The sequence below is a fragment of the Chelonoidis abingdonii genome, chromosome 2 (assembly GCF_003597395.2).
Source record: "Chelonoidis abingdonii isolate Lonesome George chromosome 2, CheloAbing_2.0, whole genome shotgun sequence".
NCBI classification, from domain to species: Eukaryota; Metazoa; Chordata; order Testudines; family Testudinidae; genus Chelonoidis; species Chelonoidis abingdonii.
In genome coordinates, this window is record NC_133770.1 from 6,353,690 (window position 1) to 6,380,458 (window position 26,769).

Sequence of the window (26,769 nt, forward strand, 5' to 3'; positions counted from 1 at the left end):
AGTCACGTCTGACTGCGAAGTGGGGGGTGCAGGACCCTCTGGCTTCCCCAGGACCCCGCCTGGGTGGACTCACTGTGGGAAGAGCATGGAGGGGCACATGCTGAATGCTTCAAGAGACCCAGGAGGTGAAGCCATGTGAGCTTCTTGCCCTGAAGACAGTCTGCTCCGAGGGAGAGGAGGCTCCTCGAAGTCCTGACTGGCTTTGTGGGGAGCAGTTCCAGAGCATCGCCCGGGGACTCCGTGACAATTCCATTGCAGGGTACATCACAAACCATCCAGAGGGAGAGCAGAGACCACAACCCAGGGGAGTCAGAGAGGCTTTGTGCCGTCACCTTGGTGATCGTCTCCCAGCAAATGCCAGGAAACAAGGGGAGAGAAAGAGAGAGAGAGGTGGTGGGTGAGGTAACCTCTTTCATCGGACCAACTTCTGTGAGTGAGAAAGACACAAGCTTTTGAGCTACACAGAGCTCTTCTTCAAGTCCAGGAAAGAGAGTGTCGCTAAATACAAGACCGAATAGATAGCTCAGCATAAGTAGTTGGCACATATATTGTAGGGGACCACTCAGTGTGAATGAACCTTAGAATAAGTTTGATCTTGTATTTTGCTGTGACATTGAGTAAGCTTGAAAGCGTCTCCCTCTCACCAACAGAAGTTAGTCCAACAAAAGAGATTTTCTCACCCACCTGATCTCTCCTGAGGTTTTTAATATCTTTCGGGTTCTTCTGCTATGTCCACTAGCTCCTGAGCCTTCAGGTCACACTGCCGCCATGAGGGCTGGAAACTTTTCTCGGAAGCTGAGATTGCTGCATAATCCCAGGACTCCAGGAGCTGGTGCTTTACAAAATGCAAGCTGGCAGATTAGCCAGTTCCAGCAATCAGAGCCCATTCTGAGGGACCAGAAGCCCTTCCCCCCTCTCTTCCGTATCAGACAAGCTGCCTGTAAGGTCACACAGGTCACTCTTGGGGGAGTGAGGAAAGACCCACACTATTCTCTCCCATGCAAACAAGCCAAAAGAAAGTGACTGAACACTCAGGATAGGCCTGGGGTGCAGGAGAAGGAATGGGTCCTCTCCCGGCAACCTTGGGGCCACCTGCAGGGACTGAACCCAGAACCGCTGACTGCATGAGTGGAAGGGCCAGATGTGTGTCACTTCTGCGTGGTTCATTGACTAGAGGGACAAGGACCCACACTGGGTTATCCCAGGGTTACGCTGGAAGCCTGTAAAGCCAGGGTCACAGTGCAATGCCCACGGTCTGGCATATAGCCCGCGAGGCACTGCAGTGCTGCCCAAGGCTGCTCCTCCTGCTCAGTGCAGAGAGGTAGCCCCAGCCCAGCCAGCGGGCTGCTCCAACTCACACCAACTGGCTGTGAGCCCGAGGGACCATGTGCCAGCTAGAGTGCACCAGAGCTCTCTATGCACCAGCCACTCCCCCTCCCCACCCACACTACACAGGCCCTGGGGGAATCCCCAAGCAGGGTTCTGCTCCCTTCATGCCATCAGAGCTTGGGTTAACCAGCTGCAATGGTACATTCAGCCCCATGCACTAAGCCAGGGCCTGGAACCCCCCGCCCAATGCCTGAATCCAGGGCAGACACGCACATTCAGGGAAGCCAATAACCAACAGCCAGCAGCACACGCACCAGCCCCTTTGCAGTCCAGCCTTTCTCCCAAGAGCCATTCCCCTGGGACAGATGGACAGCTGAAACCAGGGGGCCAGAGAGACCCTCCCTCCATTTCTTCTGCATTCCCTTGCTGCTGCACCCTTCTAGCGCCCACCACCCTGGTATCTAAGCGCTTCCCAGAATCTTCTGCCCTTCTCCTCTCCCTGCTATTAGAGCTCTGCGCCCCACCGCAGGGTGCGTGTGTAGGTCTCCTGTCCTCCTCAAAAGCCATCTGATGCCGGATCAGCCCAATTTCCTCCGGACGCTCCACAGTTAAGCCTCTTCCCCTGAGAACAGTTTGCCTATCGCTCCATCACTCTTTCTGTCTCAACTCAGCACAGTTCTGCAGAAGAGATAGGCCGATAAGGCAGAGTGACTGCAGGCAGAGGTAGCTGCTTCTCTGCTGACAGCTCTGGGGCTAGGAGACCTGCTGGGGCTTTCACGGCCAGTCTGGGAGGCTGGAGTTCACAGCAGGCAGACCAAGGGGCTGGACCTTAGCTCCCCATCTAAATCCTGGTGTCACGGAAGCCAGGAAGCTGATCTTTAATCACTGTCTCCTGCCCACCGAGCACACCGGGAGCAAGATGTGCTTTTGTTAAGCTTTGGTAGCAATCAAGGTTCCCAACATCTCCCATCACAAGTAACCTTTGCCAGGAAAGTAAATGGAGATTCCATGCTCCAATTCCTTCCCACCACGGATGGTCTTAAAGGAAGGGAAGAAGCAGAGGAGAAGTCGCACCCTTATGGAAAATCCCTCTAAGCTTTAGAGGCTCATCTTCCCCTCTGCAGACTTTCTGGATCAGCCACTAGAACGTGACAGACTCTTATCCTTCCTACATCATTTCGCAGGGTGGCAAAAGTCCCTGGAGCAAGGATTTCACTCTGTTTCAACTGATGGCTTTTCAGAGTGCTCCTTGTGAAGGGCTACAGGGCTTTCCCAGGAAGGCAAAGAGGGGAATCAGATACACCCTTTAGATATTCTTCAAATGCCTGGCCTATCCTTCTTGTCCCAGCACCTCTTCCCAACACCTGCTGCTCGCCACAGGAAGAGATGCCATGAGGCCAGCCTCGTGGACCTCTGCCTAGCTAGCTCCAAATGACATGGCTCCCCTCTCTAGGGGAGCCTAGCAGGACCTGCAGGTGTAAGAGTCGCTGTCCTCAAAAGGGCCTGAGCCTGCCAGGGACACAGCACTCTCAAAGGGAGTGCCCAGCACCTGGCTGGATCAGGCCCAAAGAGTGGACTGGTAAAAGTTCTCTCACACGTGACACATGCTAGCCTCTCTCCTGCTACAAGCGACCGATCGATCTGCCCAGCACTGCAGAGAGAGCAAGTGGAAGCTCTATTTGCTAGCTTGTTTTTCACACCCCAGACACAGAGCTTGTTTCCTGTAACAACAAACATCTGCAAGCGCAAGCTCAGAGGCAGACGCCCACCCAGCCTGCACACACAACCCCCCCGATGCAACGCAGAGGGCTCCCACCTGTACGCCATCCAAGCTGGTGCCGCAGCTACCTGAAAGCCAGTGTGTAGGTGTTACCTGGAAGGCAATGGCCGGAGATTCCATCTGACAGCTGGGCAGCTCCATTATCGGCCAAGGGCTAAGCCAAATCCAGAAGCAGCCGCCTGAGCTAGGAGTCCATGCAGGCGACGGGGGGAGAGCAGAGCCACTGGCAGTGCGGGCAGCCCCAGCGAAGGTCGGCGATGCTCCGGGAAGGGGCGGAGGAGGGAGAACGTGAGCGCAGACAGCAGCAAAACAAGAAAGTGACTTTAAAAAAAAGCGTTGTGTAAAGCAAGAGCCAGGAAATGCCAAGTCACTAGAAACATCAGTGACACTTCCTCCTGCAGCACTGCAGCGGCCAGGGGACAGGCTGGGTCTCTGAGAGGCACCTGCTTCTAACAGCAAAGGGGCACCCAGCACCAACGCGAGGCCCTGGCCGCATCAAAAAGGGGGTGCCGGTGGGTCTCAGAGCAGCATCAGCTTGTTCCTTCCCAGCTACCTCTTTAAGGCTATTGGGGCAGGTCCATCCTGGAGTCAGCTCCGCCAACCTTGATGGAGCGACTCCAGAGACGGGCAGCCTGTCACGTCGAGTTTATTGAGTCCACAAGCTGTCCCAGAGGATCTGGAGCATCACAATCCCACACCTCCCAATCAGCACATCAACAGCTCTGGCTCCTGCCTTGCAGCGACCCCTACTGTTCCAGTCCTGCTGTGTGAACCTCAAGCCGGAGCCCCAGGAACTCTTGCTGTTCCCAGGCCTCGGCTCTCCCATGCCATCAGTTCTACCCACGAACCTCATCCCTGAGCTGTAGCCCCTTCTGCTAGCCCACAGTGGAGACTCAGCCACCTCTGCTGATTAACCTCAATCCTCAGCCACTGCGCCTTCCCTTCCTATGCCCTCCTCTGGCACAGTGCTGTCCCAAATGAACCAGAAACAGGAACCTAGGGCCTCCTCTTCCAGCTCACAGGCTGCCCAGCCATGGGAACGCCTTCTGGACAAACCTGCACCGGGGGACTAAGGGCAGGCTCGCAAGCGGGCAATACACGCAGGGGGCAAGACAAGAACCAGGCCCAAAACGTAGCGACCAGTCAGAGAAGCGTTCACAGCCAGTCAACATATGGCAAGTGCATCAAACTACTTCTTGTGCACTAAAATTCAGCAGGGAGACTGCAGGAGCGAAAGATGCCGGGTTCCCCTTGGTGAAGGGAGCGCAGAAGACGGACCAGTTTCAGAGGTGAGTCCAAGAGGGCGTGACTCAATTTGTGGGACCGAGGTGCGGGGGGGGGGGGAGGGGGGGGGGGATCTCCCCGGGTTTTACAGGGGGGGGGGGGGGGGGGGAGATGACGCCATTTCCACTAAAAGCCTACAGAACGATTATTTTTTAAATAGGTTAGAATCATCCGATAGGCTTCTAACACACCAGGGATAGAATTGCCTACTGAATTCTACAGCAGGGTTAGAAAGGACGCCCTAGAAAGGTTAACATTTTCTATAGGACTTTTCTACCTTCTTCCAGCAGGTTACACCAACCGCAGGGCTCCTATCTACAGAGCCACACGTAACTCTCACATGTGCACACTGCACCACAAAGTTCGGCCTCTGAATCTCAATGAGCATGAAGGCACTTGTGCGGGCGCAACACACACACCAGGGGAGCACGGTAAGAAAAGAGGGGTAAGTGCAAACAGTTCACCACGCACCCGCTTACTGCTTTGTCAGGGCTGGAGGAGGTGGACATAGGTCCACTAGAGGGACCTCGGAGTTTGGCAGTGCCCAGATTAAGGTGGTCTGATCTTTCCCGTGCCTTCTGTTTCTCTTCTGACACCTCCACCCTCCATTTGGATTTTATCATCTTCTAGAGGTGCTGAATTCCATCTTTAAGGAGCACATGATCTGGCCAGTTCTTGAGCTCAGAACTGGCCTCCTGCAGAGACATTAAGCCCGTGTCTAGTTAACTGGAACAGCTGCCTAGGGGCTGCGGTGAATTCTCCAGCTCTGACAATTTTTAAGTCAAGACTGGCTGTTTTCTGAAAGCTTGGCTCTGGTTCAAACAGGAATTAATTCAGGGAAGTTCTACAGCCGGTGCTTTGGGTGATCACAGGTGTCCCTTTTGCCTTTATAATCTATGAATCTCTGCGCTAGAGATGAGCCCAACCCTTTTGCCAACTGTTCCCAAAGTTCACGGGTCTTCAGGGTTCCCATCACAGGCCCTTCTCAGCCCAGGGGAAGGCTCCCAAGCTGCCCCAACTGCTTCCCTGTTTGTGGCAGCACTGGCCCCTGTATCTCTCCACACATGGTCAGAACACCCTTGAATAACCAGCTGGCAGGAGAAATGGAAACGAGTGAGCGACAAGCCAACAGCCCCAAGCCAACAATGGGAGGAAGAATTTGCAGAGGGCCCTGAAAGCTTCTTGCTCTGCAGTGAGGGTTTTGCAATCCCCTCTCTGCTCAGGATATTGGGCAAGAAGAGGTGGTTAGATTGACCTGCCCTGGGAGTGTCTGCCCAGGTCACAGCTTACCAGCAGGCGGCTCACACCCTGCAGTTTGGCAAAGGGGTGGAGGGAGGAAGTTGGAGGGCAGATTATCCTCCAGCCAGCTCCCACTTGCTCCCTGGGTAACAGCCCCAGTGCAGCTGGAAAAGCCATAATGAGAGGTGGGATGCTAGAAGGGGAAGTGGCTTCTAGGACCCTAAAAGGCCTTAGAATGAGTGTGCTGGACCTATTTAGAATGCACCTTGCAGTGATCAGGCAATAGGACATAGCAGGGGTGGGCAACCTTTCAGAAGGGCTGTGCCGTCTTCATTTACTCACTCTAATTTAGGGTTTTGCGTGTCAGTGACACATTTTAACGTTTTTAGAAGGTCTCTTTCTATAAGTCTATAATATATAAATAAATTATTGTTGTATATAAAGTAAATAAGGTTTGTAAAATGTTTAAGAAGCTTCATTTAAAATTAAATTAAAATGCAGAGCCCCCCGGACCGGTGGCCAGGACCTGGGCAGTGAGAGTGCCACTGAAAATCAGCCTGTGTGCTGCCTTCGGCACGTGTGCCATAGGTTGCCTATCCCTGGGATATAGCATGCAAGTCAACAGGAAGGGAAGGTGATAAGGGCCTCCCAGGACTGGAGCTCAGAGCAACAACTGGGCGCTTACCCGGCACTATCTTATCACACAGGATTTGCCATACCAGATTTGGACCAATCAAGTAGCCTCCTGCAGTGACCAACACCTGATGTGAATAAACCCCACAATGCACCTGGCCAGCTGTGCAATGCTGCCCCAAGCCTGCCTGACCCCTGTGAAAATCGCTTGATGTCCTGAAGCATGAAAATTGATTATACAGAAGAGCCAGTGGCTAAGCCAATTTTAAAGACATGCTTCACTGAAGGTGCTTACAGGCAGAAGAGGGACCAAATACAAAATGTCTCCTTTGGGGCCAGTGAAGGAGTGTCTGCCGACTCTAGACAGCAATACATTTTTATGCCTGTTAGGCATAAAAGGAGAAGGTGCTGGGTTCTAATCCACCTCGCGCACGGAGTGGAGTGTTAATTAAATTCCAATCACAGATTCCTTCTTGCTGGGCATTGTGCTTGCCAGAAGCAGCCCAGCTTGACTTTCAGATCCCAGGCAGAGTCTGCAACCGGAATACAGCAACCGCATTTTACTTTTAAATCGACAGTGCTTGTTACAGAGTCATAAAACGCCATGAGCCATTTGTACAACGTAAAGGCACTGGAATGCTATCAAATACAAAAGCAGTTGGTTAAATTAATGTCTTGAGACCCTTGGAAAGCTACATTTCTAAGATTCTATGTGATGGATGCGGTTTCATTTAAGTATGAAGCAGGTCTTAATCACCCTCAGTCTACAGATGGAGAAACTGAGGCAGAGGTTAACTTGGCCAAGGTCGCATAGTGAGTAAGTGGGAGAATCAGAATGGCAGCCAGTCCTACTTGCTCTAGCCACTAGATCTCAATCCCTCTCTGAAGCTCAAGCAGCAAGCTCTTTGGGGCAGGGCATTTGTACAGAACAGGGGCCTGACCCGGGGCTATCCCAATATAAATGTTAAATAAGATCATCCATTGAAGTAGATGCAACTGGAAGGGACTCACTCTCTCAGGGCGAGTCTGCACACCAGAGCTAGCACAACTGATCGGCACCCGGGCCAGTCTAGCCTGGGCCCCAACAGCCCCACCACAGAGCCCTCTATGCATTATCGTGTCCTCACTGGTGTCGGGCTCTGTCTCTCTCCCTAGGATTGCCGGGGCACAACCCATGGTTCTTTATGCTGCACTAAGCTGAGCCGCTCACCCAGTGATTTGTGGGTGACCTCATCTGTCCTTCTGGGCACACCGGGGGAAGGCTTTGGAGGACTATCAGCCCCCCACCCCCAGAGATTTCACCTGTGTCCCCACTGCAAAGCAGCAAGTGTGCTCTAACCTCACCAGGCCAGCTAGCCCAGGCTGAAAGCACCAGATTCGTAGGGGAGGTTTGTGTGTGGACAGGAGAAGGGCTGGGGAGGTAACAGCCTGGCCTCACTGCAGTGAGGACAGACCCTCAAAGTGGTGCTGGGGGGCTGACTACGCAGACGGTGGATACGCAAGGCCTTAGCCCTGACATGCAACTGTCTGCATGAGGATGCAGGAGGATTCTTAAACAGCCAAGGGATCAGAGCCTGACTTCCAAAGAGTGACTAATAGCCAGCGAGCAGCTGCCGTGGCTGTTTTCCCAATAAACCATACCAGGATTCCCACGGCCAGGACGAATCATGAGATGACAGGTGTGGCAGTGAAGGGGTGGGGGGGTGTTTCCTGGAAAGGGAAGGAGGGTGGCAAAGAAAGAAGCGATCCTCCCGTATTCAAAGTCAATCATAGTGACAAGGCAGGATATGACAGGCTGTCATCCGCTTCTCAGCCGCAGCGCAGACTTCTCCAAGCTCCGACAGAACTTCAGTTCTTGGCTCTCATTCAGATGAGCCTTTTGCCTGCTGCCTGGCTCAGTTGTTTGTGTTTTGGTGGAGTTGGTTTGTATTCAGGTGCTTAACCCGTCCTCCCCAGCTCATTCAGCCTGTGAGGCAGCTGCGATTCTAGACAGAGCCAGACACGGGTGAGGGAAGCCCATAGCAGAGGAGTGCTCGACTGCCTGAGATAGTCAGTGTGGTCATGGAAGGACTTAACATTTCAGTTTGATTTACAGGCAAAACAGAAAAGGGAATCCATGGGATGCAGTGTGACCTAATGGATAGAGCATGGGGGCACAGGATACCTGAGTTTCTGGCTTGACCTCTCCCCTTTTAGGTGACCCTGGACAAGTCACTTCCCTGCCCCTATGCCTCAGCTTCCCCATCTGTAAAATGGAGGTAATGATACCAACCTTTGGAAAGCTCTTTTAGATCTCTGGCTAGAAAGCAACAGGTAAGAGCTAGGTATTAGTTATTGTAGTGCTGGGGTGTGGGGGAATCAAACAAGGCCAGGAGGCATGCAGTGCAATGGGTCTGTCTAAAGATAGTGGTCCTTGAGCTAACTACCGCTCTGGACATAACACAAACATCTGTGCTTTACCCTACTGCCATCCTGGGTACTCAGCTGGAGTGAGAACAGGACCATGCTCTAGTCTAGACAAACCCCAGGAGATAGGGCAGCAGGATGTTCCCTTGGGAGAACCAGGTTCAAATCCCATCATGGGTCACAAGTGAAAAAACGTTGCTGTTAGCGTCACTAGCTGCAAAATGGCTCTGTACTTCTCAGAACACAGACTAGCCCACTTGGTTGGCTTCAATGGTTCCAGAATTTCAATGCAGGTGTTGGCCTTGAAGGAGCTATGGGAATTGGTGCCAGATGAGGCCCTGGCCCTCCATCTTTTGACTAAGCCTCCAGGCCAGGCCAGGCTGAAGATCTGGAGTACGTTCCAAGTTCTACATTAAGCCCATGTTTCTCAGAGGTTCTTTCCTTGTGCAGGATAAATGAGGGGTGCCGCTGACCAGGTGTGTGTTCATTGTGAGCATCGAAGCGGACACTATTGCTCTCTTAGCATTAGGATCAGGGCCACAGTGTCCGACAGTATCTATATTTGGAGTGCAGCATCTTTCAAGATGACCCTCTTTACTAAAACAAATGCCTGCTCCATGCCACAATCTTCCAAAGCACAGAAACCCCGTGTCTCCCCTTTACAGCTCAGCCCAGCTCAGGGCCTGATTGGCACCTTGCCTGCCATGGGGCCAGACCTGATTCACACAAAGCTATTTAAAAAGATCTACTCTCGTTCAAACACGAGTTACCAGCCTGCAGGCGGGAATCCCTGGGTGAGATTCTCTGGCCTGTGTCATCCAGGAGATCAGGCTCACTAGATGATCATACAGGTCCCTTATGTCCTTGAAATAGAAGAATATGGATCCATTACCACCCAACTCTTCGATGCATTCAGATCCAGATGCAGTTTCAAACCCTAGGACCTGCATTCTCCATAACACTCCCTCTTCCCCCGGCTGCCCTGACCCAGCATCAGGTGCACTCCTTGTATATAAAATTCAGCACAAACAGTGACCGGTCAGACTCGGGCAATGGCTGAATTAACCCTGAAATCCCCAGAGGGGTTTGTGTCTCAGTCTCCTTCTCCCTCAAGTTAAGAGAGGCGGAAAGACGACCCGCTACAAGGGAGAGGTTACAAAAAACGCCTGCTCCCAGTCTGAGTGGGTTTGTTAAGGACGCTTACCGCAGGGTGAGCGGCAGTCTCCGATACACCCAAAGGACAGTGGCTAACAGCCGCTGTGGACTTCTTTTTAGTTCCCTCTCTCACAACAAGGGGCCACGCAATGCAGACAGGGAAGGAAACAGGGCTGGGAGAGCCAACCCAGCTGAGCAGCTGTTGCTGGCACCAACTTCAGCAACAGGTTCAAACAGCCTAGGGGCCGCTGTAGGCTGGATGTTCTGGTGAGATCTGGAAGAGGGCATTGCTGCATCTGTGTCCGGCCTTCTCCAGTGCAGACAGGCCGGGGCAAGCAGTAACCTCAGCTAGCGCACCCTAACCGCTGCTTCTGGTGGTCGAGGGCAAGGCTGGAGTAACAGCTGACAGCGGTGTAGTGTTGGGAAGGACAGACGGACGGACAGCAGGCAGGCCCTTCGTGCGGTTTTAAGCCCGACAGGCCTGTTTTTAAAACTTTGTTCCACGACTGGTACTGAGACAAAACTGAAGGTGCTTTTAATCCCAGCCGTGGGATGCCATTTTGTGACGCGCTGCTCCAGCGTGGCCTCGCCTGCCCAGCGTGTACAAGGTCATGCCGGTGCGGGCAGAGTGGCACGCACTGAACGGCATGACCTTGCGGGCAAGGTGCCTTTGGAGGTACAGAATGGCCAGGACTCCAGGGAGCCACGAGTGGCTGCCCTAAACACATTCACTTCACTCTGATTTTATCCCCTAGTGTCTTTGGGAGGCGCAGGGCATGGGGGCCCCAAAGGTCAAGTCAGCACTACCCTGGCACACAGACACTCAGATGAGAGTTTGGGACAACTCCAGCAGCTCTAGCCATCCCCGTCCCTCCAGAGTCGTAACGGAGCCACTGAGCCTCACCTAGCCCAAAACACGGGCAGGGGAAACAAAGCGTTTTGTGTAAAGCGACGTGGACAGAACAGCTCTAGGGCTGCAGTCAGAAGGCCCCCAGTTCTAATCCTAGCTCCACCACTGACCTAGAGCAAGTCACATTGCCTTTCTGTGCCTCAGTTTCCCCATCCACAAAATGGGACCACCACCACGTATTTGCCTAACAGGGAGGCTGGGAGGTTTAATGAGATAGTGTCTCTATATGTTTAAAGAAAGCCACTGTAAAGTGCTATAAAAATGCTAAACATGACCCTGATGTCACGACAAAAGTGTTGGGGGTGACAGGGAGGAAGAGTGCTGGGTGGGGACATTCCCCTCGCCTTGCATAAAAGTCTCAGAGAAGGATCAACCCTGGGGCACCTGCCTGTTGGCAAAATTTAGGTTTTCTTCCAAATCTTTGATGTAGTGCTCATGAGATTTCAAAGGTCAGTATCACCCCCATTTTACAGATAGGGAAACTGAGGCACCAGAGTCACATGACTAACTCAAGGCCACCCAGCATGTTGGCGCTGTATCCACTAGGCAACACTGCCTCACATCCATTTTTAAATTTTCCTCTTTCACACACAAAATTTAGAGGTGGGGTCTGATTGGAAATAGGACCATGCCCAAGTCCCCTCGACCCTTTCATGGCAACAGTGCCCACACCTGGCCCGGCCAGCATGAAAAAGATAAGCAGTCCTCAAGCTGGCATCCGACATGCAGCTTCCGCAGGAACCTGAACAAAGCTGCTCTATGGGGGGTGAACCCTAACCCTGGGGGCTCCGTGTCTGTTTCCCAAAGGCTTTCAACCCCCCGGGGTGCTCCCAGGGCTGACGCACAGAGGGTTCGGGTCTTACCACACGCTCCCTGCCACGGCGCTGAGAAACCATGGTGCAGCTGGGACCCGGCTCTGCAGCTCTCGCCTACTGAGGCTCCTCCTCGGAGAGGTGGGGGTGTGCTCCACAGCACACAGCAAGCAACACCCAGAAAAGACATGTCCAGACACCGACACTCACACAGCTGCACCGGGCCCTGGCTCACACCCGGGCCTGGCTGGCAGAGCCTGTTCGGCAGCTCTGAGGCTTGGCAGCTCAGCCGTGTGCGTGCCTACGTTAGCAGCTTGCACGCTGAAGGAAGAGGTTGGACTCAGGAGCCCAGGAGATTCCAGAGAAGAGGGAGCCCCGGCTGCCCAAAGGGCACCACAGAACAGCCACATCCGTGTCCAGCCGCAGTCATGGCCCGGCCTGCAGAGTGGGTTCTAGGCCAGCTGGACGAGGCATCTCTCGGGTCATCCGGTGGCCATTTGTCTGCCCCTACTGTAGCGCATATCACAAAAGCCAGCACAGGCTTATTCGACTCTTCTCTCTAGGGTTGCTACTCTCCTGCTCCACCTCTCCCCCCGCCACCCCGAGATCAAAAAAATGGACATCAGGGCTTGTCAAATGGCACCTGGACACAAGCTGAAACTGGACTGTCCAGGTGCAAACCTGGCAGGTGGCAACCCTATCTCTAATCCCCCCCAGCGTGTGGGGTGAATTGGGAGGGTGGAGATGCAAGGCTGTCATACTCTTCTGCTGGACCTCTACTCCCCACGTGTCCACGTGTCTTGGCACCCCTCAGATGCTGCACCAGCGTGTGCTCCGTGCCCACCCCGAGCCCTGGGCAAGTTCCTGTTCCTGCAAATCCTACGACTTGGGACATGCCAGACGAGCTGCACTGCAGTGTGTTATTCATACAGCACTAGCACCCACAGGCGCAACAGAGCCCCCGTCTCAGCCCGAGCACGTACAGTCATTGCCTTTCAGAGTAGGTCTACACTGCACACTGAGCCCAGGTTTGAGGGGCGCGGGGTTTCCAAGCCATGTTTGAGGGTTCACACTGCATTGTAAAACTAGCTTTACACTTGCTGGACCCAGGCCTCAAATCCGTATTGCATTACACAGACCTTCTGCCTTGAGTCCGCAGCTTGAGCTGCGTCCACAGTGCAAAGTAACAGGGCTTGGAGCTGAGGGACAGTGGGACTTTGGCTCTGACCCACCCCTTTTAGCAGGGTCCTAGGACCCCATCCTGAGTCAGACTCATTTGTATGTGTGGACAGAAGAGGGCTCGAACTCAAACCAGAGACAGAGCCCGGGGTAGTGCAGATGGACCATCTGAACACAGGATAGAGAGACAGGCACAGAGAAGCTAAGGGACTTACCCAAGATCACAAAAGCAGATCAGTAGAATAGAACTCAGATCTCCCGATTCCCCATCAAGTTCCCTATCCACTCGGCCACCCTGACTCAAGCTCTGTCCCATGACACCTGGAACTGTACTTGAACTAGCTGGGCCATCAGACATAAGGCCTTAGACATGGCCAAATTCTATCGGCAAGAGAGACTCAGGCCCACTGCTGGATTGATCATTTCACTTTTGCCTCGTCTTTCAACAGAATCCTTATTCCTTCGACTCAGACAAAAAATCTCAGACACCAATGCATCGGGCGCACTAAGTCACTACAGCAAATTGTTCCAGCCTTACTGGAGCTCAGCTGGGGATCGGCATTAAGGTCGTTATACCGTTTTTAAAATCCGAGGTTGCACAATATGGTTCTTTGGCATGACGGAAATTCCTGTTTGCATGGTCACCTTGGCTGATGCTGGCTTTCAGCTCACAGAATCACAGAATATCAGGGTTGGAAGGGACCTCAGGAGGTCATCTAGTCCAGCCCCCTGCTCAAAGCAGGACCAACACCAACTAAATCATCCCAGCAAACGCTTTGTCAAGCTGGGCCTTAAAAATCTCTAAGATTCCACCACCTCCCTAGGTAACCCATTCCAGTGCTTCACCATCCTCCTAGTGAAATAGTATTTCCTAATATTCAACCTAAACCTCCCCACTGCAACTTGAGACCATTACTCCTTGTTCCATCATCTGCCACCACTGAAAACAGCCAAGTTCCATCCTCTTTGGATGCCCCCTTCAAGTAGCTGAAGGCTTCTATCGAATCCCCCCTCATTCTTCTCTTCTGCAAACTCCCAGTTCCCTCAGCGTCTCCTCATAAGTCATGTGCTCCAGCCCTCTAATTAGATACACTCTGGGCCCTTCCCCAGGGATTCTGATCTGAAACACTTGCGTTACCAGACGTGGGCAAGGCCATTTTCCGAAATGAAGCACAATCCTTCAGCACTGACATCTGGGCGGCCAGACAGAATCCCCATTATTGGCCCACACGGCCAATCACACCATATGACCTTGCTTCCCCGCACTCCACCCCTGCAAGAGATTCCGTATCTTCGTTCTCCCCTCCAGGCGCCTGGGAAGCAGCAAGGATGCAAGGGCCTTTCCCAAAAAGGTATGGGCGGGGGGGGGGGAATCAATTTCCTCTCCAGCCCAAAGAACCAGATGCACATGGACAATTCTAGCAGACTAGACTAACAGCAGAGCTGTGCTGGGAAGAAGCACCTGAGCTCTCAACATCTTGACAGTGACCAACAAAGGAACCCACATTTCGAACGTTCCCTTTTCAGCAGTTCATGATCCTCAGAGTGCTACGCGGCTAATAGGCTCTCCTGGCAATCTCTCACACTGGCCATGCTGCCCTGTGAGCGGCAGCTAGGCCTGAATGGCCTGCAACTAATGAGGATTTGGCCACACTCATTAAGGTTCCAGTTAGAGTTTACAGACAGGTTAACGAACAAATTAATTGAGGTCTGTAATAGGCATCTACATAATACCGGCCACGCTCGGTCAGACCAAAGGTCCATCTGGCCCAGTATCCTGTCTTCTGACAGTGGCCAGAGTCAGGTGTTTCAGAGGGAATGAACAGAACAGGGAATCCTCAAGTGATCCATCCCCTGTCGCCCATTCCCAGCTTCTGGCAAACAGAGGTTAGGGACACCATCCCTGCCCATCCTGGCTAATAGCCATTGATGGACCTATCCTCCATGAATTTATCTAGTTCTTCTATCATCAGTAGCATGTAGTCTAGATGGTCATAAGCAGCTTAGTGACCTGTCAGATGAATTGTATATTAACCTCTCAATCAATCATTTATTAGCCCTTTATAAACTTATAATGGACCCTTACAATAAAGCCCGACCAGCAACTCAGTGGGTAAATCCACCTCCTCTCCAAAGGATTTGTGTAGTTCAAATTCCAGAGCACAGAGCTCATGGGTGCAGGCAGACCTCTCAAATAGGCCATATGTTGAGGAATTGTCACATTTCACTCCCAAAGATCCCCATAAGTTTGCTGAGCCTTCACTTTCAGTGTTGAAAGGGATCTACATCCAAAACAAAAACGACTCATGAAACCGAGACCATGGGAAGTTATTTACATTAAACGAACGAACACAGCCAGAATTTTCCATTTCCTGCATTAATAGTTTTTGGGCCTCTTTATTTCAGGTCTTTGACACACTTTGCGTCCCAAGATTCAAGCCTCTGCCAGCTGGGAGTCTATACACCGCTGCCCTCTGCTGGATGGAATTGCAACTTCTCCACTGCGCGTCATGAGCCCTATAATGGTAACAGATTCTCCTTAGTTCAAGCAATAAAGACCTGTGCCTCTGGAGCAGGATTCTCAAAACTTCAAGGAGCAAGGCTGAAGTGGCCCAATTTTGTTTCAATACAGCTGGCGGGTTTGTGGAGAAAGGGGAAGGAGGTTGGGGATTAAGGGAGAAGAAAATGATTAGACAGGTGCCATTAGAGATACTCCAGACCTGTGATTCCTCCCTGTGCCTTAAGTGATCACTCAGGGGCCCATTGTCCCTTCTCAGAGCAAACCGGTGCAAAGGGATCTGGGCCCAAGGAAAAATTCTCCCAGGGGAGAACGAAAACCTGCCGACAAGGGGAAAAAAGCCACCAAATCAATGCATGCCAGCCATCGCCGCGGTCACACGGCTTCTGCCTGCCTCGTCAATATTGACATTACGGCTTCAGTGCCTTGCATTTCCCAGCACCTGGTGGCACCAGATGGCTAGAAAGGACGAGTATTTGTCACCCCGGATAGCAGCTTGACAGGTTGTCAGGGTGAATGGCACGTTTATAGCCTCACCAGCAACCTGGATGCTATCAGTGCGGCTGCCTGGGAGTTGCAGGGGAGCTCAGCTTTGAAACCACCTCACCTGGACAGGCCAGCTGTGCATGCAGGCAGAGTCAGAGGGTTACAGCAGCAGCAGAGAGCACGACAAGGATGAGATGCGTTGCTTGGGGAACTCTGCCCTCTTGCAGTCAGGGATCCCCCAGTTAGGGGTCCCACACCAGCAGAAGAAACAGCAGCAGGGAATGGTGCAACACAGATTCTCCAGGGAACCTTGGGGACCCCCAGCTTTACACAGAGCGCTGCTTTGCATTTCCAACACAGTACCCCCCCGCCTTTCTAGCAACCACTGCGTAACCCGCATGTGCCTCACGTGGCTCTGTCCCCCTCTAGTGGCAGATCACGTACACAGCTTTCGGAATCTGCTACCCAACCTAAGCCACCAGACGTGGCCCTTTGGCACCAGCAGAGCTCCTGTTTTAGATCCAGTGTTCAGGGTTCAATCCTGGCAGATGACCTGGTACAACAGCCCAGGACCGTATCCCCAGGAAGGATGAGTCCAGTGATTAGCGCACTAGCCAGGGAAGTGCTCTGCTACAGACTTTCCGTGTGACCTTGGGCAAGTCACCTAATCTGTCTCAGTTCCCCTCAGCTGTACAATGGGGATAACAGCACTGCCCTGGCAGGGTAAAGCCAGTCAAGACTACGGCACTCAGATGGGATAGCTATGGGGACCAGACAGGTACCTAAGACAAATGTCCTCTGAACCTAGATCACGGAGTGCTATCCAGAATGAGGATGACAGGAGACGGATTTCAGTTCTGGAGGGCGTAAATCTCTCCCAGGAGTGTCATGCCTTATTTCCAAGAGATACAGTGTCACCAGCTCTCACAGGTCTCACGATACTTGGTGTTCGTCTAAGAGCTCCAATCCCTGAAATCAAGTGGTGACATGGCAGCAGCAGCTTTCACTAAAACTTTTGAAAAGCCCTCGCTGCTGGAGAAAACTAAAAAGCATGAATTGAGTTAAGACGCCAAATCCAGAAGGCAAAGAATAAATAATCTAAAAAGTGCATTCCAGAGATTGTGGGGGTTTTTTTTAACCCAGTCCCATGCAAACTGACTCGTGGGCTGCTGAGTTCTAGGCGTTGGCAATGCTGCCAAAGACAGAGATACTCAAAAGATATATGGAGCCTTAAACATTTTCACATCGGCTGTCAGAGGCTAAACAAGGAGAGTAAGGCCGTTAGCAGAGAAGCCATTTCTGCCCGAGCCAGGTCTTGTACTTTTTTTTTTTTTTTTTTTGAAATAAGATTGGGGGGTTTTCATTCCCCCCCTCAGAAGATCGGGCAAGTTAAAGGATACGTCCATACTACCTGTCGGATCGGTGGTAGCAAGTGATCTATCAGGGATCAATTTATCGTGTCTTGTCTAGACACAATAAATAGATCCCCGAACGCGCTCCCGTCAACTCCGGAACTCCACCAGGCGAGAGGTGGAAGCGGAGTCGATGGGGGAGCCGCAGCTGTCGATCCTGCGCCGTGAGGACGGGAGAGACATCGATCTAAGATATGTCGACTTCAGCTACGCTATTCCTGTAGCTGAAGCTGCATATCATACAATCGACACCCGCCCCCAGTGTAGACCAGGCCGAAGAATCCAAGCGGCTGAGACTAGCCCAGCCCTGAGCCAGCGTGGACAGCAGAGGGGGATGCAATTACCTAGATGATAGGAGGCAAAAGTGCTTGCAGCTCCAGGCATGGTTACATATGCAGCTGAACGTGGAGTAAATGATGCCAGTTTGGCTTGCAGAGGATGGGTACATTGGAGGGAGAGTCAGCAAGGAACAAAAAGGTCTGGATTAGCCACCCATCATGTTAGCTGCCCAATAGCGCTCTGCTGGGTGCAGTAGGGCACATCGGAGATGCAGAAGTGGACATCCAATGACCCTCTTTGCCACCTGGTAGAGCCTGCCCTGCTTCTGAATGCCAGCCTACTCAGTCCAGCGGAGTCAGCCTGCCTCGCCCATCTAAGCACAGCACATTCCCAGCGGAAAGTGGGATCTCCCTGCTGAGGCTCCTAGGTCACACACCTTTGCAAAGATTCTCTTGTCCTAGACTTGGCTGGCTGAGAAGCTGGGTAAACCCGAGGCCCAAGGCAGCGAGGGGTTAGCAGCAGAGAGGACTGCGGATATGGGTCAGGGGCCATCAGAACTGCTTGCGTACACCCTGCACTTCGCACGCAGAGCCGGGTAATGTGTATGGTGTCCTACTTTAAAGCGATGACAGAGCAAGCATTCGTCCCCAGACTTAACCACAGAGGGCTCAGGTTTGTGCCTTGTTCATGCAAAATGAAATGGTTTAAAATTCAGACCGTGCCTCTAGGCCAGTGTTTCTCAACCTTTAGGATACCAGGGACTGGTCTGCTGCCCTCCTAAACTGTGCCAGGGAGATCTCATTGAGAAACACTGCTCTGGGCCCCACCTCACAGATCACCAGGAAGTAGAGCAACTGGTACTGTAGAGAAAGATACAGGGCAGATTGGCAGAGGCCTTGGACATTTTTCGCCTTGCTCTGCAGCATGGAGCAGGGTCACTTGCTGGAAGATTCTCTGCAGCTTGAGGTCTTCAAACCACAATTTGAGGACTTCAATAACTCAGATATAGGTTAGGGGTTTGTTACAGGAGTGGATGAGTAGGATTCTGTGGCCTGCTTTGTGCAGGATGTCAGACTAGATGATCATAATGGTCCCTTCTGACCTTAAAATCTATGAGTCTATGAGCTAGGGTACTGCCGGTGTCAGAATTATTGGGTGCAGGGTGGAAGAGTCTACAGTATCTCACCTAGTGCTGACATGCTAGCGTGCTATGGATCAGCTTGCATAATACCCAGGACTGATGGAATCAGTCACATCCGCGTAGCTGCTCTCCACTAAGCTGGGCAGGAGGGAGCCGTTCCATGTGTTCCCTTCAGGGGGTGCCTGGTATTTGTCCCGACTATTCTCCCCACGCCCAAACACACAGGTTCACCAACGGGACATCCAGAGGGATTCAAAGAATACTGCAGACTTGCCCAGCTGACGTGCTCCTCCCTAACACTAAGATAAAAAGGTCACAGGGTCGTCAGCTGCACATCAGCTCAGTTCATCCTCTGTATCGGGCGCGGCACACGGCCAAAAGAGAGATCGCACAGGGGACTCAGTCCGAGAGGCGACCAGGCAAGAGCGACAATAGAATCTCAGCTGTGATACGAAACAAGGCTGAGAGATTGGGAAAGCCATTCTAGAGGCAGTAGCAGAGGGCCAAGTCCCTGCTGCCTTAGAGCCGCATGGATGTCATACACCCCTGTTCCAATCTACAGCCCCCTTGTGGGCTGGTAGGACCCACCTGCCAAGGTGCAGGGCAGCAGATCAAGCGTCGGGCACCAGCAGAGGTAAGGTTAGGGGAAGGGACAGGAGTGTCTAGTGCTGGATTATCAGAGAGAAGGGGTGGGAGGGGCTGAAGAGGAGAGGTGTTTATCATTAAATCCTGCAACAAATAGGGAACAGCAGGGTTGGCCAAGGATGTTGGACACATGGTTGTGCCTCTCTGTGCAGAGAAGCACACCCAGCTCAGACAGTCTGGCTGGAATGGCTCTCCACATCCTGCAAGCCCCTGTCCCTGGATTTATATGGGGTCTCCATGGTCCTTCTCTCTCCCAGCCAGCCACAAGGAGTGGCAGAGGCCATCCATCTGGGCGAGCAGAAAGGTGTTTGAGACATGGGATCTCAGTTACTGACTCACTCGGGGAGGAAGCGACAGGACGTAAGAATAAGCTCAGGTTCGCTCTAGACTGGAAGATTCATGATGGCAGCACCGTAGGCCGCGCCAGCCCCCAACCGAATCTGATGAAATACTGCTGATAATTACAAGCCACCGCAAACAGCGTCAGGATGAGAACACCCCGCCCGCACCCCCATCTGAACATTTCTGGTCACCCTCAGACGCAGGGGATTGGACAGGCTCCTGCTGATCAGTTCCATCTCCCACTGCACTTTACACCTTTTGGCACAGCCGTCCCACCTCGTTTCCTGTCAACACAGCCACAAGCAAGAGAGACATAGATCTAGCGGCCCACACCCCATGCCGTTTCATAGTGAAACTGGCTTTATGGGGAGCGAGGAGAGGAACGTGAGGACATGCCTTTTGCTGTCCCAAACAGCAGCAATGTTTTGCCCCATGCAGCACTCTCCCCCCGTCCCCGTTATCACAGCGTTTTACAGAGAACAGCGGCTGCAGGAGCTCGCAATACACCATGAGCAGGCGGCCGTTCTGGTCCCCTGGCGCTAAGCAAGTTTATTTGGGGTTCTCACGGCCTCACATATTTAATTTTTAATTTTTTTTTTTTTTTGCTGGAGTTGGCTCATGCCACAGGGAGCTCGGAGTTAACCGATGTGGCAGCACCTTCAGAACAAGAGAGAAAAGGGACAGAATCCAAGAGGTTCCTTTAAGCTTCAGGGATCTATCAGAGCTCAAAATGAATCTCAAAATGAGCCCAATGGAGGCAAGCGGGAGGTCAAAAAGCCACCTTTCCTCCAACACACGAGTGCATGACGCACGCCGGGGCAATGACGTGCTCTCGCCCTCCCTTCTATCTGCAAAAACCCAAAGCGCACACAGCAACCTTATCAGTTTTACTAGCTAATTCCCCAGCACTAAGTCCCCTAAACCGCAGGCAGGCGGAGAGACAAAACGCACACAGATCGAGGGGGTCATCTCTGGCCCTCTTATGCAATCCAGCCCCGTCCCATCGCTGCCACGTCTCCAACCTCCCCACTGCCCAAGAGGGTCACTGAGGTGAGGTTGAAGCAGCTCCAGACCCACTTCGGTTGGACAAGAAGTTCCTAGCTCCCTCTGCACTCTCCTGGTTTAGCACACTCTTGGCTGAAGGATTTTGGGTGAACAGAGGGCCCCGATTCAGAACGTGCAGGGCCCCCACCCTCTGAGAACAAGGTCCCTCTAAGAACGAGCCCTGAGGCACCCACAATCATTAGTCATTTTGGTTTCCTCAGATTACATTCTTATCGCTGGCTCACAACTTCCTCCTAGCGACAGACCAAGGTAAAGCATCCCTGCCAATAGTGCAAGATCCCGCCGCAGCCTTCAAGACATCGGCCAGCTGTGGTCTGCTCCCTGCGGCAGGATCCTGTGCGAGTGGGCTGCACTCAAAGCGGTGCAGTGGGGATGTCCTCTTCCCTCCCCAGGACTCGCCTGTGGGGTGGGTCCCTGCAGGGTTCCAACTCGCCACCCCTCCTACTTCACGCGCATGGAAATCCACTGGGGGTAGGGGGAAGCTGCAAGAGATACCATCATCCATATGCAGATGACTCAGAACCTCAGCCCTCCTCCTGCTCCAAACCAGACCCAGCAGTTACTGTGCATGGCCAGTGCCTGAAATAGACCAAAGCTGTGGCTTCAGCTCTAAGCTGCAGTTCTGCAGATAGGAAGGGGAAACACCTATAGAAACAGGCCAGGTTAGGAGAGGTTTACGCCTGAGCTTTGCTGGGCTTCTCAGTCCACAGGAGATCCATGGCTGCTCATGGGTCCTGAGTTCACCAGATCTTACTCCGGTTACTTCAAATGCAGCTGATCTACGAAGCCCCAAGCAGTCTAAAACCCCAGTGCCCTGGGGGGGGATCACCTCTGCCCTCCCATCCCGAGGGTGGCAAGGTACAGGGCTTCTCTGGCAGGCAGCACCTGGGACCGAGCTGTGTGAAAGGTGACTCATTTCCTGAAAGCGGCAGGTGCTTTTAATCTGTGTGCAATTGCTAGATGGCCCGTTCAGATAAGAGCATTGGCTCCCTGCCTCTCTTTCCATTTCCTTAGACAAACAGGGAAACTTAGGAGGACAAAGCAAACTGCATTGGAGGGTGGAGACCAGAGGGGGGAAAAGAAGGTTCAACTAAACAAACCCAGCAGCAATGGTGCATACTGCAAGGCAGACAGATGCTGCACCGTGGAGAACGGCTCTAGCCTGAGACGGGGCATTCGGGAAGCCCGTGACCAGAGTCCATGGCAAAAGAGACTGCTCCCTTATCAGGCCTCCATTGGGCCTTCAGTTTGTGATGAGATAGCCAGGAATAAGCTGAAACCCCACCTTCTGTCTTTACACTAGATAAGCCAGCAGCGTAGCGTTATAGGTGGGCCCGAGACTTTGACTGAGGAATGTCATTTCAAGATTGAGCCTTGGAGGGCACTACCAGATAATGAATACGATGTATATATTTGTAGTGTATATGGGGCTGGAACACAGGCCCCAGGAATTGTGGGATAGCAGCAGTGGCCTGTCAGAGCACGGCTGCTTTAGCTACATCCTCACTGCAGAGCAGACAGGCTGGGACATGCTACAGCAGGACATGGGCTTGTACCCAGATCCCAAAATAAGCAAGCACCACCTTGTTCAGAGGTGACATAGGCACATACCAGAGGGCTGGGTGTGTGAACAGTAGGGGGATATGGGCATGCACGTCAGAGGCCATGCACACACTATAGGGTAGACATACTGTAAGAAAGGCAGGACATGCTGAGCATACACAGCTCACTCATGGACACTCAGCCACTTATGTAGGCAACAAACTATGGGCTTCTCTCCTGCTAGCAAACCAGGAAATCAAACCCCGGTCTCCCAAGTACCAAGCGAGCCCACTCACCACTGCATCATCCTTCCTCTCCCTAGAGTTTAACTCTAGGTTTGGATTTTAAATATGCTCTGTAAGGGTCTCCATGAGCTACGCCGCATTCGACGCTGGGGGCTCGGCCGTGCCAAGGAAATGAAAACTAAAGGGGATTTGCTAGCGAATGGGAATCCCAATGAATGTTGATCTACGCCCAGGCAGCCGCACCGGGTACTTATGCAAAAACAAAAGCCGCGGCAGCGTGTCTCCGAACCCTGGTCAACTGAAAAATAGCAGCAGAGATGCTCAGGCTTGGACTCAGACCCAGGGAGGAGAGAGGGTCTCCGAGCCCAGGCTCCACCCCAAACAGGAAAGTCTCCACTGCTATTGTCAGCCCGTCAGCACGAGCCTGAGCCCATTGACCTGTCCTCCAAGGTTTGCTGCCGTGGGATTTTGTCCTTTCGCAGGGCAGACATAGCCACCGATTGCAGTGGGGACAGCTTGGCTGGGGCTGCGGAGACGTGACCCGAGTCAGAACGCGTGTCAGGGCACCCCCTCCCCCAATTCCCGGCTAGCTCGCGGCCTCACCCCACTCACATTTTCCTGCCTCAACTTGATTTGAGCTGAAGCAGCCTGTCCCCACCCAGCACAGACCAGCAACACAGCCCACATTTTCCACCTGGCTGGGCGAGAGAGGAGGGGCGAGGCTGACTTATCGTGGCCTCTCAGCCTCTCTCACCCTGAGTGGAAAAGTTGCGATTTATCAAAGTGACAGGCTCAGCAGGGCCAGGCGCTCACTGTTTCTCTGAGTCACCAACTGCTTGCAGGGCAGTTTCCTTGTCAATTTCAAACCACGAAAACATCTCTGGCCTCCACAGCTTTCCATTCACCGGGACCCCAGGCTTTGCAGATGCTCCAGCGCTGAGATCTGAATGCCACAAGGGACCACTAGATCATCGACGCTAACCTGTTGTGTAACACAAGCCAGGGACTCTCGTCCAGTGACTCCTGTAGCGAATCCAGTGACTTGTGTCGGACTGCAGCATCTTCCAAAAAACCTCCAGCCTAGATCTGAAGACCTCAAGAGAGGGTACATCCACCTTCTCCCTTGGCAGCGTGTTCTAATGGTTAAATCAACCTCATCTAAAAGAGCTGAGCTTGTTAGGCCCTTCGCCATTAGATTAATGAGACCTGTGGTACCCAGCCGTTTCTCCCCAGAAAGGCATTTAGTGTATCAAGTAACCCTCTCAATCTTTTCAATAAGTTAAAGGCTCCCCATGCAAGGCAATTTCTCCAACCCCTGAATCATTTCTGTGGCTCGCGGGATTCGATCTTGGAAATTGGGAGACTAGAAGAGACCTCAGGTTATTGGCCTTGTCTACACAAACCTGCACTGATTTGATCAAACTGGGTTTGTTAAACCTCTACAAACCCATGTGTGGACACTCCTGTTGGTTTGGCAATCCTCTTGGTGCCTGTGTCCCACTCAGCTGAAGTTACACCAAAATAAAAATCAGTTTAAGCCAAAAAAAAAAGTGCCCAAAGCACCTTAAAGTTACACTGGCTCAACTTTGCATGTAAATAAGCACAGTGATTTTAAATCCACACTCCTGAAGCCTGACCTCCTGCACGACCCAGGCAATCGACTTCCACCTCACTGGTCCCCCAGCAAACAAGCACAGGGCTATTCCCCATAAGGCATTCACTAAGTCTCATTTTAACTGACCCATTGCTTCCAGAACCTCACTGGGGAGAACATCCCACCAGATTTTGCCATTAGGATATTTTTACAGACTAAATTTAATCTTTCCCTGCTCATTTCTCTTTATCCCTTAACCCTCCTTCACCTGATCCACCCTGAACAGTCCTTCATTAAAGTCCACACAGTCTTGTCTTGGTTATTATCTAATGGCCAAGTCAGACATATCCAGCCCTCTATTTTCTCCTCATTTTGATACTGATCAGCCCCTAGATCAATCTGTTTCTCGTTTCTTTCTGGCCCCATGTCCAGAAGTGGGCACTGAATTCTAGGACGCGATATTTCCAGAGAGGTAGCTTCAGAGCCAAGGAAGAGAAGGATGTAAGATCCCCTCCCACGCAGCACAGCGCAGATAGAGCTTTACGGTCTCACTGACACAATGAACCTGGTGTGAGCTCAGATCAGACCTCGGGAACTGGGCAGGCTTCCTTGTGAATAGGTTTCTTATAGCTGTTGACCTACATTGATTCAAGCAAAATACAGCAGCTATTTGGAAGCCCCCTATGGCATAGGCAAGTGTGCGGCATGTGCAACAGACACTGATCCTCTCCCCTGCCATGGCCAGATCTGCACCTGTCAGGTCCAGAAGGGGCTGAGAGCTGCAGATAGCTTTCCACTTCAGACAGTCAGCAGCTACCCACACCTGGTCCCTTCTCAACTATAAAAATATATATATAGAGAGAGAAAGTGATATACCTAACTCATAGAACTGGAAGGGACCCCAAAAGGTCATTGAGTCCAGCCCCTTGCTTTCACTAGCAAGATCAAATACTGATTTTCCCCCAGATCCCTAGGTGGCCCCCTCAAAGACTGAACTCACAACCCTGGGTTTAGCAGGCCAATGCTCAAGCCACTGAGCTATCCCTCCCTCCCCTTCTGTGAAGAAAACCTCCAGGGAAAAGGCACCAGGGGAGTCGGGGTATTGAATTCAATAGTAGGAGCAGGATTCATTTTTTGAAAGCTTGGAACTTGCCAACAGTTGGGCGATTGCAGCAAAAATTGCAGAAAGCTCCTTAAGAGATCCGGGGAAGTAGCACGTGAAGACTGCTGAGCCAGCACCCTGCACCGCCTCATTACCTTGGTATCTGCAGGGTGCTGGCTGCAGTCTTCAGCCACCCCTCTCTGAAACTAGGGCAGTTTCTCAAGGAGAATTGTGCCAAGCCTCAGACCTTTTACAGCTTTCCACCCACAGCTTTTATTCCTGCTAGGGCACCTGGGCCTACCAAGCAAGGCTGATGTGCAGTTCTAGCAGCTTCCCCGGGATGTCATGGGGTTCAAAACATCACACGGATGGAGCGAGTGACCCATGGGAGCAATAGCTAAAAATCCAGGTCTTCCCTTCAGCAGGGCTGGGACGGGGCATCAAAGTAAATCCCTTTGAAACTTGCTTCCCTCACCCTCGATCCATGGAAGCCCAGATTCATTAGCCCAACGGCTGTGCTGCCAAGCCTTTCTTTACACCAGGCATTAGGGGAGCAGGTGGAGGGGTACCGCAAGGTCGGGGACTTTGGATTCTTGGTGGGGGAGGTTCACTGGTGGGATGCTGGCCATGCTACGTGCTGATCTCCACCTCAGAAGTCGGAGGAGGGCTCATTAGACACCCACCAGCACATAAAGCCTGACTTCACTTCCAGGTGTAAGGTGGCAGTGAACGGTTTACTGGTGGGTTAGGGGCTCCCAGCCCAGGGGAGGTCTCCCCACCACGTCTCTGGAAGTCAGCTGTTCCCATCTTTGGGCTGGGTCACGTTGCAAGCTCCATGTTGTCCTTTCAGCGACTAGACAGGGATTGCCTCCTTCACTGCCTCACCTGGGTCAGACTACAGCAGTAGCCGAGAAAGCAGGGGGCAGCCAGTGGCATTAATCCCCCAGGCCAGGAGAGTGCTCTGCCCCACACAACTCACTCATCTGTGCAGCTCAGCTTCGGGGACCGTTGCCAGAAGGTTCCCCAGCTGAAAGGCGAGCGTCACACCCATCCCGGCCCTGGGAATGGAATGCCAACCACCTCCCTCGGGCTAGGGCACCATTTCACGGGCACTGGGGCTGCTGGCTCTCCTCCTGAAATGAGGGGGACGGCTCAGAGGGCGCAGCACAGCTGTTGCTTTGCAACGCATGGGGGCTCCACTCTGGATACACTGAAGCCCCCCTCAGCCCCCCTAGAAGAGCACACCCAGCCTGGGAGACAGATAGCAACTCTTATGACCCCAGGCCGAGCCTTGAGCAGACAGCAGCTATGGGGCCATGCCAGCTAACACCTGATCTCAGCAAACACAGGCTGCGCTGCTGTGGCCAGATGGGCTCCAGTAGCCAGCCCAAATGACATGTGCTCAAAGACAGTGGAGTTCCCAGGAACCGCTGGCTTCGAATCCAGCCATGTCGAAAGGAACCCAGGGCAGTTGCTCTTCCTAAGAGACAGATACGACGGTGCCACCCCATCGGGATTGTACAGCTCCTGACACGGGGGGGAGGAGGAAGAGTCAAACACATGAAAAGAGTCTCTGTCCCGAAGAACCTACAGTGTAATTCAAGGGTTCTCAAACTGAGAGTCGGGACCCCTCGGGGGTCACGAGGTTATTATATGGGGGGTCATGAGCAG

The 26,769-nt window shown here is 52.6% G+C and overlaps 1 protein-coding gene across 5 annotated transcripts in view; it reads right to left on the reverse strand.

Annotated features, from left to right (window-relative positions):
- Positions 1-26,769, reverse strand: part of NBEAL2 (neurobeachin like 2) — a 196,494-nt gene that overhangs the window by 127,993 nt on the left and 41,732 nt on the right. The window contains exon 1 of one of the 5 annotated variants that reach the window (XM_075062155.1): positions 3,203-3,795. The exons of 3 other annotated variants lie outside the window; for them this stretch is intronic. In XM_075062155.1, the coding sequence (XP_074918256.1) occupies positions 3,203-3,250 (48 nt within the window). In that variant the 5' untranslated portion in view covers positions 3,251-3,795. Of the gene's footprint in view, positions 1-3,202; positions 3,796-26,769 lie in introns of those variants that run through there. One more of the 5 variants, XM_032770621.2, reaches the window with a different exon arrangement.